General features: G+C 43.2%; 1 protein-coding gene across 1 annotated transcript in view; it reads right to left on the minus strand.

Annotated features, from left to right (window-relative positions):
• Positions 1-14,142, minus strand: part of ROBO1 (roundabout guidance receptor 1) — a 434,821-nt gene that overhangs the window by 20,463 nt on the left and 400,216 nt on the right. The window contains exons 23-26 of the mRNA XM_066599140.1: positions 13,947-14,091; positions 12,565-12,810; positions 10,675-11,084; positions 6,138-6,281 (exon numbers count right to left, since the gene is read on the minus strand). Coding sequence (XP_066455237.1) covers positions 6,138-6,281; positions 10,675-11,084; positions 12,565-12,810; positions 13,947-14,091 — 945 coding nt within the window. The remainder of the gene's footprint in view (positions 1-6,137; positions 6,282-10,674; positions 11,085-12,564; positions 12,811-13,946; positions 14,092-14,142) is intronic.

Genomic DNA, 14,142 nt, shown 5'->3' on the forward strand with positions numbered 1-14,142 from the left:
AGCAACGAGCCCGCTCGGCTGGAAATTTATGTTTGGTACATTTTCCTATTTTTTGTCATCTTGTCAGCCTTAGTAAATTTGCTGAAGGGGAAGCGCGTCTCCTGCCTCTCGCCTCGCCGGTCGCCTCTTAGCAACAACAATCTGATTAGGAATTTCATTACCAGTCAGCAATTTTTCAAAGAAGGGCATCATTTTCCATTATCATATGAAAGCTTAATATTATAGATCCTTATCAATGGCTACACAAGCAGTTTTTATGTTTTTTTTCTTCCTTGTCTGAGAGTCACTTGATGGACAAAAAAAAAAAAAAAAGGAGAAAAAAAAATGACAAAGTGCCCAGCATGACCGGCGCAAGTCATTTTGGAATGAGTCATTGACCAGTATTATCAGTGCTTTACCCCGAGTGTATGTTCAGAGGCCTCTATCTGAGATTAGACCGCATCTAACAGAGACGTGACAGTCCACCTGGACACTGCGGCTCTGCGCCACGTTGTGACTGTCAATAGGACTGAGATGTTGGAAATGTATCTGATTGCACAAGGTTATTGCAGCTTAGTAACAGAGGCTCATTGCGTGTGGTAGGAGAAAAAAAAGCATTGCAAAATAATGATAAAAAGCAAATTATAAACATTTCCCAGATATAAGGCAAGAGTTAATGCCATTCCACGCGCTACGATTATTGCTCAAAAATCGCACAAATTACTGCAAATGAGCGATAACCGTTAAGTGTAAATGCAGCTATCGTGCACTTTTCGCCTGAACGGTGATTTTAAGGTGAGCCTAAAATCCATCATTCAGCCGCAGAGGGATAAAGTATCTCTAAACAGACCGCATGCTGTGTTCTCTGCGGGACCCGGGAGATTACATTGTATTCTGCCAGCTGCCCCGACAAGAACAATGCAACTGTGTGCATAGCCCAGCTCACATGCTGGACTTTGCAAACTGCTCCCGGAAGCCCTTTTAGACGCAAATGAAGATGATAAAGTGTTAATGGCAATTAGTGTCCATTAACACTCTATGCAAAACGATCGCTTCAAAGATTATCTTTGCAAGTAAATGGGCCTTTAAGGTCCTCTTGGTCGAGCCGATTCTTGTTTGAATGAGCGAGTGTCATCACTGCTAGATTGTTCGCTCTCGTACAGTCTGTTAATACACGCAAATACATTGTTGGCTCGTTCAAAAGAGAACCTTTCAGTTCCTTTATAAGCCAATGAGAGGGACTGAACGAGCGCTGTTTAACCCTTTCCAATCCATTTTTTCCCTCCATTCTCCCCAGCTCCAATTTATTTGAATGCCCATTCAGCATTCTCCCTTCACCCTCCTGATCTTTGACAGCTGAGATCAGGAGGGTGCCGGCGGTCACATGATCGCTGGGCGGAATGCGGAAGTAACACTTCGGCATTCTCTCTTTACCCTCCTGATCTCGGCTGTGAGTGACAGTTGAGGTCAGGAGGCTCCCAGCGTTCACATGATTGCCGGGTGGAATGCGGAAGTAACACTTCTAAATTCTCTCTTCATCCTCCTGACCCAGGCTGTGAGTGACAGCTGAGGTCAGGAGGCTCCCGGCGGTCACATGATTGCTGGGTGGAATGCGGAAGTGTTAATTCCGCATTCTCTCTGCATTACATAGTGCTAATTGAGTGCTATGTAATGAGTAAAGGAGAAGGCAGAAGGGGTTAAGAACCCATTCTGCCTTCTCCTCGGGGGTCCACGATCAGCACCAGTGCAGGAATGCATCTGCACCTTATGTATCTAATGAGCAGGTGCAGATGCACTCCTGCTCTGCAGATGCGGACCTGTTCCGACATTGGAGCTATAGAGGAAGCTCATGATGTCAGAACGGGTCAGGTATTGGAGTGGAAAGGGTTAAACCGAACGATTAGCAACAATGATTTTTATGCCTGCAGAAACTGAGCAAAAAATGAGAAGCAAACGATTCTCGTTCAATCGTTGGCTCGCGTTTAGACTGAAGGATTTTGTTTACTTTCGTTCAATCGAACGATTGTTTGAATGCCAATAGATCCGCTGTATGCTTCCATCTTATTATATCTGTAGCAAATGTTATACATACTGTATACCCTGATGGCCACTTTATTAGAGCCCCCGGAGCTTTTAAAATTGGCGCTTCCATGTATGGTAATTCTCCCCGTGACCCCGAAGCATAAAGCCACGTAACAAGTTTTCCGTGGATGAGTTTCAGTGTGAATCCACATTAGATGGGAAAATCCAGCGATTTGAGTGACTTCCAGCGAGGCCCGGTCATCGGTGCTAGACTAGCCGGGCAGGATGTCACTGCCAACCGCGTGGGGTTTTCTCATATAACAGTGTGGAGAGTATACAGAGAATGGCGCGATCAAGGGAAAATAACTAGATTAGGCTAGGTGCACATCCAGGTTAAAAAAAAAAAGTCTGCAAAAAATGACCACTTTTCCATTTGTGTGAAGCTACATGTAATTAGTCCATGTGACTGTTTTTTACTCCATGTGCAATGCGCCCTCCGAGAATCAAATGGAAACCGTATATATCAATATTTACATTAAGGCTGCTTTCACATCCATTCGAGGAGCAAGAAAGGGGAATCTCCTGGCCGAAGGGGTTCGTCTTATGATGGAACCGAACAACACCGAACGGACCTTATTGACTAGAATGGAGGACATTCGGAATTTTGTGCCGGATCGGTGATGGAACCTTCTGTTGGAGGTCCTACCGGAGGTTCCAACGCAAATGTGAACCCAGTCTAGCAATACTTTATTTAGGACACATTACAGGGAAAACGCTATTCAGAGAAGCACATAGGAGCAAACAGTTGCAGCTAAGGCAAGTGTAATAAGTGAGAAGCAAAGTACATATCAGACCTAAGCATGCAATAAAGTGCTAAAAAAGAAAATCCTAAAAGTTCGTCCTCGTAACCCTAATTATTTCAAAGAATATCCAAAAATAATCGTGTAATCATTAAGATGGTACCCTTAGAAGGATCTTAAATAATTTCAATAATATATAAATATATATATTAAGCCAGAAAAGACCCAGAAATACCCATGCAGCCATCGGTGTGAAAGAAGATGTGACCACAAGACATTACAACTGTCATACAAAGAAGAGCTTAAGTTGTTGTCCTACTTCCAGCTGTTTTGCTGCAGGAAGTAGACAGCTCTGTACATTGCGCAGTGGCCGGGGTTGGTACTGCAGTCTCAGTCTTATTGAAGTGAATGGGACTCCTGCAGTAAAATAGCTGGAAATGGGACAAGCCCTTTAAAGGAACCTTTGACCAAATAAATCTGCTTCAGACTAAGCAAATGGAATATTTCTAAATAATTGCCTTCAGATCTTGAATCGATAGAAGTGATATTTAGTGTCAGCAACTAAAGTGCATTGATTGCCAATAAGAGCCCTTCTGAAAATATTGCGTCTCGCAGCAGCCGTCCATCATTGGCAAAATTAAAATAATTCATCATGATGCAATCCATAGATAGATTTTATATAATATATGCATCTTAAAGCTGGCCTCCATATTAGATAATGGACTAATTGCTCTGCTACGGATAGAAGCAAAATCCACAGACAATTCTTGTAATTGTCCCGTTGTGCATTTTTCTAGCGAGTATCTTGAGCAGTATGAATAATAGAGTAATAAGACAGCGGAACGCCGACTGCTGCATCCTAAGACAATGACTCTTTACATTGATTTTTTAATTGAAATAATAACATAATAATGCTGCACCAATAAAGGCAAATCCAGCGGCTCATACATTGGTATCACCACTTGGGTGTCATCCATCCAGCAGGTACCAATAGCTGCACCCTACTACTCCTATTACTACCAGTGCCGGCCTTAGGTTATATGGCACCCTGTGTGGAATTTTCTTGGCGCTCTCTGCCTCTCGTCATAAAGAAGAAAACTATATAGATTGCACTGATAGGCAGTCTGCCTGTATTCCACTTATGCAGAAAGCAGTAAGCTAGCAGCATACTCACAGCAGAACAGCTCAACAAATAAATAGTGTACCAGAACCAAGCTCAGGACATAAATACAGCACCAGAACCAAGCTCAGGACATAAATACAGCACCAGAACCAAGCTCAGGACATAAATACAGCACCAGAGCCAAACTAAGGACATAAATGCAGCACCAGAACCAAGCTCAGCACATAAATACAGCACCAGGACCAAGATCAGGAAATAAATACAGCACCAGAACCAAGATCAGTACATAAATACAGCACCAGAACCAAACTCATAGCATAAATACAGCACAAACCATCCTCAGTAAGTAGATACAATACCAGAATCAAGCTCATATCATACATAAAGCACAAACCAACCCCAGTACATTGGTATAATATCAGAACCATACCCATAACATAAATACAGGGACTGAACCAAGCTCTTGCATAAATATAACACCAGAACCAAGCTTAGTCCAAATGTACAGCATGAACCAACCTCAGTACGTAGATGCAATATCAGAACCAAGCTGATATAATAAATACAACATCTCAACCAAAGGCCTCCTGCACACAACAGAGTTGGATCCTGCCTGTGACCCCGCTTACACTGTCTGGGTTCTTCTCTCTCTGTACTGCGGGAGCTCCAGCCCTCGCGCCGCGAGCATGAGCAGTTCAGAGAAAGCCGCGCCATGGCTAGGCAATGACACAGATCCCACGACCCTTCTGCAGTGCTCACTGCAGGAGGTCCGCAGGACAGAAAAGCGGACAGAATGGAGCATGCTGTGTATATCCTGCCGTGAGCGGAAATTTCCGCTCATGTGCAGGAAGCAGTTGTTCTCCGTAGAAGGCCACTAACGGTATTTGCTGTGGAATCCGGGGACAGCCGACGGCCCCAGATTACGCAAATCAAATCCGACCGTGTGCAGGAGCCCTAACTCATATCATAAACTCAGCACAAACCAACCTCAGTAGCTAGATACAATAGCAGAACTAAGCTCATCAAATAAATACAGTAGCAGAAGTGAAGAAGCTAAGTGGTTGTGCTGCCAGGGTGCCGATGGGCTGACAGTAGCATCTTGAAACATCAGAGGAGAGGAGACAGAGCCAGGAGGAGGATGATTCATGTAGCTCCATAAGACGCTGCAGCACGGAGGAATACAATTATCTGGTGGAGTCTACCTAAGGGAAGTGATTGCCTCTAGCCTACAACCAGTTGGTGCTCCCTCCAAGCTGGTGGCCAGTTCCCTGTGCGGCAGCATGGGTAACACACATAGTTAAGGCCAACCATGATTACTACCACTACTACAATTGCTGCCATTAATCTTGTATGTTAACCCTTGAGTTACGTCGAATAACCTCCATATCATGTCCTCCACCTTGTAACATCACTTGTGTTACCTTCTGAACTCTCCAGTGCAAGGAAAACACAATGGATCGCCTTAAAGGAGCAGTTGCCGTAGTGAGCTACAGTATAGGTGTGCCAATAGAATGGTTGGGTGAGTCACAAAAAGATCTACATTACAATATACAGATGGTGTAGTTACTGCCAACCCAGAGGGATACCAAGATACAAGAGCACCTAGAAGCTGGGAGGAGACTCATACATCTCCTTAAACCTTCGAGGTGCCCTCCTTAAGGAGAAGCGGTCTGACATTGACTTGCAGGAATGCTGCTTTCCAATACATTTCCCAGAGGAGCATGCGTGATCGTTACAGTCTCCTCACACCTTATAGGTATTCCCCCTAAAGAGAAACTATACCCTTCCTGACCAGCGAAGGGATTGGCTTAGCTGTGACCCACTGTACTCGGAGAAGTACATTCACTCTCCTGGAGTCAACACTGTTTATAACAAAATCGAGACCCCCATAATGTTTGAAAAACCTTATATGCTTTTTATGTTTCATCAAGATATTGGAAATTGCCCGGGAGTAGAAGCACAAATAAGGTATTACATTTCTTTTATGATATTTAGTCTCAAGAGAACAATACTGCAAAGTTGTGCCATCCGCTGACAGCTTAAAATGATTCATTAACATAATAAAAAGTTCTAAAAGACATTAAAAATAAATTAGACCTCAAAAAGCAAGAAACTTAGAAAAAAAAAGGAGAAAGCCTACATTCGTGCCATATGCATTGAAATGACAGAACTGTAATAAAAGCCTAATTGTGTTGTATTTAAATGAGTCTCACCATCTGTGTAGCCATCTTTCCGTAGATGTCCTTGCTGGTGTTTCTGTTTTTTGGCTGGGCGGCTTTTCTGCATGACGGCAGTGCTCATGTTACTATCTGTTGACACCGGGCTTGTAGGTCTGGGGCAGTGGAAATGTCTTCGGCCTGACAAATGAGAACATTAAACTGTTAGTAAATGTAATACTATATATTTAGCTATGACTACAAGGCTTCTGTCTGGAAGATGAATCTGCCGAAGCCACGGAGGGCTGCGATCAAATGCATGGTAACAAGGCTGCCGAAACAAAACAAAATTGCTACCACTGATTTATCCTGTTTTTACGGCACTGTTATTATTCACAAGGTGTCCTCATATTCTGCGATGCTTTACATGGTTTGGTAGTTGCCCTTAGTCAATGTCAAAAACTACAATGACCCCAGATGTTCTTCAAGCTTCCAGCTCCGACTCCACATTCTTCTATATACACATTACTTCTGTCACCTTTTTGGGCACTGTGGATACTTTCTAGATAGCATTTCCCATTAGGTATGTAAATAAGTTCTCTTTCCAGAAAGACAGAAAATGATTTTTCTGTTGCCCCCTATTGAAAGGTATCAACTGAAATGACTGTGTAGACTTGATTGGACCACCAAAATGATTATCCGATTTTACAGGGAACTTGTCATCAGCTATGAGTACCATAAAATAAGTAATGGTGCTCTAAGAACAGGTTCCCAGGAGCCTGAGGAGGTCATTTTTATACTGATCCAACTCCCAATGCCCATGCTACCAGCCCGGAAAGTCAATGCATGGACTGTGTAGTGGACTCAAAGCTGTAGGCTAAGCACGCACACTCCTATAAAGAGCAATGGGAGTGCACACGCACAGGGTGGAGCGTTGAGCCCGATGCCATGGTCTGCCCACTGACTTTCAGGGCTAACAACGTGGGCACGCAGAGGTGGATAAGGAGAAAAAAATACCTCCCAAGGCTCCAAGAACCAGCCCTACGAGCATCATAGTTAAAGGGAAAGTGTCACCAGGTCCACGCTTCCCAAACCACGAGCTGCATGAACCTGGGACAACTATGCCTATTGTCCTCATATAAGTGTTATTCTGAAACATCGTGGCACTTGAGGATAAACACAATTTAAGTTTTAAATTTTAAAATGGAGCTCTCGAGTCAAAGAGGTGGAGCGGCCGATCATGTACCCTGACAGCCCTCCCCCTGCTTCTATATAGGGAGAGAGCTGTCAGTTAGCATGCTGTGGGACAGGGAAGGCTGTCATGGCCTGCCTCTTTGACTTGAGAGGTCTGTCCTGAGTCAAACTTTAAAAAGTCTGTTTATTCTGAAATGCAGCAGCATTTCAGTATAACACTTACATGGGGGAACAGTGCATATCTGTCCCGGGTTCAGGCAACATAAGCCTGGTGACAGGTTCCTTTTAAAGGGGTTGTACCAACAGCGCAACCCTTTATTCATATGCCCTATTCTGAAAAATTATCATGTCATAGAGTTTGGTCCCCCTCTTCGAACTTCCCTCTATGACCCAAAACGGAAAGCTGCTCAATGTCGGAGAGTGTCTCCCATTCTGGCAGAGCTTCTACCGTCCTGTTATTACAGGATGACCATTCATGGGCCGTCCTGTAGTTCATTATTTCTAGAGCAGCATCCGTTGCAAGGGAAGTGTGTAGATGGCCGAGTCTTCCCTCACAAAATTAGCTGAATGCTGGGGGTGCAGGGAGCGGGATCTGGGGTGATGAGCTGTTTGCTCTAGGTCCTGCATTCTGAGAGGGCATATGCAAGTTGGCATAACTTCTTTAACTATAAGCCTGTTTCTCTTGGTCTCATACATGGCCTTAGCCAAACCATTAATGATCTTGACGAGAAAGTATCTAAATCCTATGGTGGCCATACAGATTAGATATAAGTCTTCCAAACCTGCCAATTTTGCCAGGAGCGACCAACTATCTAATGTGTATGATGACTTCCTGACTCTCCCTTGACAGCAGATGTTGAGGGAGATAAGGATCGGGCACTGAATTTCAGCTGCTCAGTCCTTTTGTTATTGGGGAGATAAGCCACCACCAGAGTTGTTTGGTAGGGACTTTATCCCATCACTACATTTGCACACTTGGTCAAGCATGTATGTGTATGGGAGAGGCTCAGAAGACAAAGCTGTCTGAGAGTGAGTGCTAGCTTTAGCCTCTACTGATTGTAACTGATGCATAACATATGTCAAGAACATAATTATATTTTGTTCTGCACCTTAAAGTGCAACTTGTGGCGACACATTATAGAGCAGGAGGAGCTGAGCAGATTGATACATAGGTTTGAGAAAAAGATTCAGTATAACTTGAAATTTATTGACTGAAACTCTTGTTTAGGAGTCTAGTAGGCGGTCTGATCGGTGATTGACACAGAGAGAACTGCCAATCACTAATAGGACCGCCTACTCGATTCCTAAGCAGGGACATCAGCCAAAGAATGTGAACTTATACAAAACTTTCCCCATAAAACTATATATCAATCCGCTCAGCTCCTCCGGCTCTACAACATGCTATGATATGTAAATAGGGCAGCGGGTTCAGTCTGAAAAGTTTGCTTTACGTGTCTAATTCTATACCAGCGGCATAAACAGCACACTATAGTACCATATTACGGCATCACATAAGGCACATTAGTATGAAAATCCAGCGGCTTAAACAACTCGAAAAATAAGTCCCTGACAGCCAAGAAGCGCTGAGCCGTAGATGAATAACAGGTAATGCTGAACGCCTACATAAGGAGAAGTGCACAGATAAGACTAAAGACACACTAAGAACTTAAAAGCAGAGATGAGAAAATGCATCCCGCTTACTGAATCCTATATGTGTGTTTCCTATCGTAGCTGCCAGGTAAATGTTTGAAGTGCAATATGCTTTATATATTGGATAAATTGGTCACATTTGAAACTATGCAAATCCAGTGACTTGAGCAGAAGAAAAATAATCTTAGCTAGAGGTAAAAACATCACATGAAAGCAAAAATCCTAGTTAAAGAGGACCTGTTATGCTCTCTGGTCAGCGGGGCCTCCTGGATATCTTTACAGCCGCAGCCCCGCTGACTCTATCGCTAGTTTTCTTTCCTTTCTACTCCACCCTGTTCCCCAGTTTATCGACTGTCCTTAGATTCGACTCCTGGCACATTGTATCTGTCCTGGGTTGTTCCTTACCACCAGGCTGGTGATCTGTACGGAAAGCTGGTGGCGGTGTATATATTTTATTGACCCTATTAGTGACCAGAAAGAAATGATAACAGGCATTGGGCAGCAACCAGATCAACCACGCATTCATTGAGGTTCCGATCTGCCACCACCCATTGTACTCACACAGGGCCTGGACTACTTCCCCCCGGTGTCTACGCTGTGCAGTAATTTACAATCGCAGATGCTGGGTGGAGGAGTCCAGGGACCTCTGTGAATGTGTGGCATCTGGAATGCAGTGGATCCCCATTGATCAACTATTGATGACCAAACTTGACTATAGTTTAGTATTCGAAAGCCCCTTTAAAAAGACTATAATTTTTCACAATAGAATCTCAATACAATGTTGCGACATAGTAGCAAAGACACTGGCAGTCTACAATGTAGGATAGTTATTTCCTGACAGAGTATCAGAAAAGCATGCTTTTTTTTAAAGCCGGTTGCACCACACATTTCAGGACATGTCGAGTCAAGAGGGGAGGTAAGGACACATCTGTCTACTGCAGCTACAGTAACTAACTAGAACAAGTACATAAGCAGTAAAACAATACAAATTTAAAGAGGACTTTCCAGACAACTTGTTAGTCTCATCATTTCTGTAATATACCTACATTGAAAATGTTGTTGCTTTACCAGTGGAAATCACGTTTGAAGTGGCTGCCACTAGAGGTCTCCCTTCCAGCTTTTCTGCAATCCACTTTATGTTGTTAGGTACATAGCCTTCTTTGTAACTAGGAAAAATGGACATTTCCATAGCAATGGAGGAGGGGCTATCTTCATAGGTGACTCCCCTGCACTTGAAGACTGCAAGCTGACAGATCTGCAGACACTGTGATAACACACACCGCTTATAGTGAATTTACTAACCATTTAGCCAGAATGTCTCTTAATGCTTGATCATCCCGGGGTAGGCATTAAGATACTGCCTCCCTGCTAATTGGACCGCAGTACAGCATGGAAAGATAGGGCTAGGAAGTGCAGGACAGTGAACTACTGGCAGAATGCTAGGCTTGCTACACGCCAGCTCCAGTAAAGTGGATTGCAAACAGCAGGGCAACAGAAAAATTGGGAAGACCACCTGAAAATCAGAACTTACAGACATGAAAGAGAGTGCAAACAGCAGCAAATGAGGGTTAGGAGAACCTGGTGTATTGTAGAAAACTTGTTGAAGACTCAGGTACGCTTTGAACTCTTTTCAGAGCCATGCAAATTTCGCATTGACATTTTTAAACCCTCCTGCATGGAGCCACTTTGTCAAATGTGCAAAACCATAAGACATCAAAAAGGCCACATGCATTTTTATGCTATAACTTACCCCCTGCTGCTTCCTGCATTTGGTGTCTTGCTACTTTCAGTCCTGCATATTCTGCAGCGGCTGCAACAGCCTGTGCAAAATCAGCATCAGTGAAAAATGAGCCGTCCGAAGAGCTGACGCTAGATCTCCCACTAGAGACATTGTCCTCCTCAGAGGCAGAACCCCAACCATTGATCATCGAGCCAGTGACAGAACTTTCTAGGTCTCCAACACTAGAGGCAGGAGTCTGCCCTAAGCCACGTAATAGAAGTCTACGGCTTTGCATCTTTGTCACTTCCATATCCATTTCATCCCCTTCTTCTTCTGGGACATCTGTATCCATGTCAGATACTATTGGTCCAGAAATGTATCCATAGGTATGAGGTGGAGATATCGGTCTGGGTGGAGGAGGAGGACTTATTTGATGTCGCCTGTGGATTACAAAAAGTGAATTTAAGGTCACACTATACTTATACAGCACCAACATATTCTAAATCGCTTTACAAATTGGGGAAAACATACAAAAAATAGGTCATAACATCGAGTAATAAAGCAATGCACATCTGGAACAGTCGAAGTGAGGGCCCTGCTTACAGACTATAATGAGGTATACACATAGGATACTATACATATATACATACAATAAGCTGTGCGAATAAACAGATAAGAGGTGTGGTGTGGTGTGTGGAGCATGGAATGGGAAGAAGAGGCTCAGGTTTCCAATGGAGAGTGTAGAAGCAGGGTAGATGGAGAAGGGTGTAGATTAGAGAATATGGCAGGCTTCCATAAAGAGATGTTTTAAGGGCACACGTAAAGCTGTGGCCATTCGGAATTAGCCTCATTGTCTAGGGTAGCACATTTCAGAGAACTGGTGCTACTCGGGAAAAATGGAGGTGGGAGGTTTGGATCAGTATGGAATTCGGCTTAAAGTCCTTAGCAGAGTGGAGAGCTTGGGTAGGGCAGTAGACAGAGAAGAGGGAGGAGATATAGAGTGGTGCAGCTCCGTGAAGAGCTTTATGGATGAGTTTAAATTGTATTACATATTTCACAGGCAAGCATAGTAACATAGTAACATAGTAACATAGTATGTAAGGCCGAATGAAGACATTGTCCATCCAGTCCAGCCTAAAGCAGTAAAGTGACTGGCAGAGAGTGGAGGCATCAGTGTAGCGGCTTGACAAAAAGATAAGCCTGGCTGCTGCTTTCGGGATAGATTGAAGAGGGGAAAGTTTAGTGAGGGGAAAACTGATCAGCAGCGAGTTGCAGTAGTAAAGTCGACAGTGAATAAGGGTGACAGTAAGAGTTTATTGCTGCTTCCACATTGAGGAAAGAGTGGATTTGGGAGATGTTTTTGGGGTGCAGGTGACATGAGTGAGGAAGTGACTGAACATAGGGAGTGAAGGAAAGGTCAAAATCAAATATGACCCCAAAACATCGCTCTGCTGCCAAGGAGTTAGGGTGCTACCACAAATTGAGATGGAGATATCAGGTTTAGGTCGGTTGGGAGATGGCAGAAATGAAAAAGTTCAATTTTTTGAGAGATTCAGTTTTAGACAGAGAGACGGCATAATGTTAGAAATTCACATGGGTGGTTCTGTAGCCAATCAGTGACCATTTTTATGTTTGCATGAGCAAACCAGCCAGCTAATGAACAAATGTTTGCTCATTGACAGGCTGATTGTTTGCACTTTTACAAAACTTCATGATTGGGCGAAAGTACATTGGAGCAAATGTTCTTGCCCAACTATTGGGCCATGTAAAAGTCTCTTAAATTCTCCACCACATGACTTTTTCAGTATCTTTATGCAAGGAGCTGAGTAATACATTATTTTTGGTCTTCCTCTGTATTTTCTGGGTTCTGCTCCTGTTAATAAAGACTTGTTATTGGTGGAGCTATGCCCATGATATTACCTTCTCTCAAGCTGATGTTGAGCTAGAACTAAATCTTCCTGACAATCTTGAAGCATTGGCTGGAGTTCCTCCTGAGGTGATGGTGTAAGCGTGGCTGTGGACTGGTGGCTATAAGATACGGCAGCTGGAGAAGAAGCAGCTCCCCGTATAGGGGGTGTAGGACCTCGTTCATCTTCTTCTTCTAACTCATCTTGCTGGAGATACATTCTTGTAGGTGGCATTGGACACGGCAGATCTCTGTCATACCTGAGAATGTCAATGACAAAAACAAAGATGGCAGACGGTGATGCAATTTTGTATACAAGCTGCAGGGGAAGGGGAAAACCTGTTAGGTCATGGTACTGAAATGACGGACATTTTGAATGCTGCCATCTTGGATTCAACTCTAATTTTTCAATTGGGAAAGTAGGTGTGTGATATATCAGACTAGCAGAGAATTTCACCAGACAAACAATGGAGTCCTTTATTTTAAGCAGAACAAAATATATATATAACCCTTCCTAGAGTTCAATTAATGCCACCCAACAAGACCTCTCATTACCCATGATACAGTTGCCAAACTTATTCTCAAGTTCAGAGTAACAGGTTTTGTCACTGATAAACCAAAATCTAGAGAATCAAAAAAACATTACTGATGAGTCCAGAACAGCGGTTGCTGATCATTCCACAGTAATGTTTTTTGGTTGGACACTTCCCAGAATTTCAGCAAAAAGTCTGCTTTGGTTGGAATTAGTTTGAACCGACCCAGTACCTTATTGTACCCCTGTAACTGCTATAGAACACTGTCTAAGAGCAATAAAAGCGTTGTATAACATAGAAAACCAAGGAGTGTATCTAAGCACTTCTGAGCTATTTTGGGGCAAAGTTAATGAAGAAAATAAGAAAAAAAAGAAGGAAACAGAAGGAAGGGAAGAAGAAAAAAGAAGGAAAAATGTTCTTTTTCCTTCCCCTTCTTCTTCCTTCTCTTTCTTTTCCCTTACTTTTCCTTCTTTTTTAACTTCTTTTTCCTTCTTCTTTCAGTAGGTTTGACTGAGGCAAACCACCTGAAGTTCAGGTTCTCCCTGAATCAAACAAATTTAGCAAAGTTTTGAAGCAAAACAAAGTTCGACTTTTCAGTTCGCTCAACACTATTTTCTACCACCTTATATAGAACAGAGATTATATTTAAGTTGTAATCGAAATTGAAAGAAGGGACCAGATTTTTAAATATCACCAGAGTTTAATCCAATTCTGGACTGGAGGCATCTCATTCTGTCAGATGCTGCTTGGCATTTATAGCCAGACATCCAATCATTTCTGCTCTCCTATAGCAGAGCAGAAGTTGACCAGCAGAGGTCCTTGGTCAAAAACAGTAAAAGGAATACGTAGACAGATGGCCTTACCCTTCATCCACTGACAAGGTATACTCTTCACTGGCACCATGTGGCGGTGGATGAGCTGGTGGCGGTGGCAACAGATCAGCCCAGTTCATGCCAGCCTGTTTAGATCCTTTAGGAGCACGCGTTCCCTTTTTATGACCTTGACTCCCTGCAGCAGGAATGAAGTTCACAAGGACAATACTTACATGTGCAGAATATA

The sequence above is a fragment of the Eleutherodactylus coqui genome, chromosome 4 (assembly GCF_035609145.1).
Source record: "Eleutherodactylus coqui strain aEleCoq1 chromosome 4, aEleCoq1.hap1, whole genome shotgun sequence".
Lineage (NCBI taxonomy): Eukaryota > Metazoa > Chordata > Amphibia > Anura > Eleutherodactylidae > Eleutherodactylus > Eleutherodactylus coqui.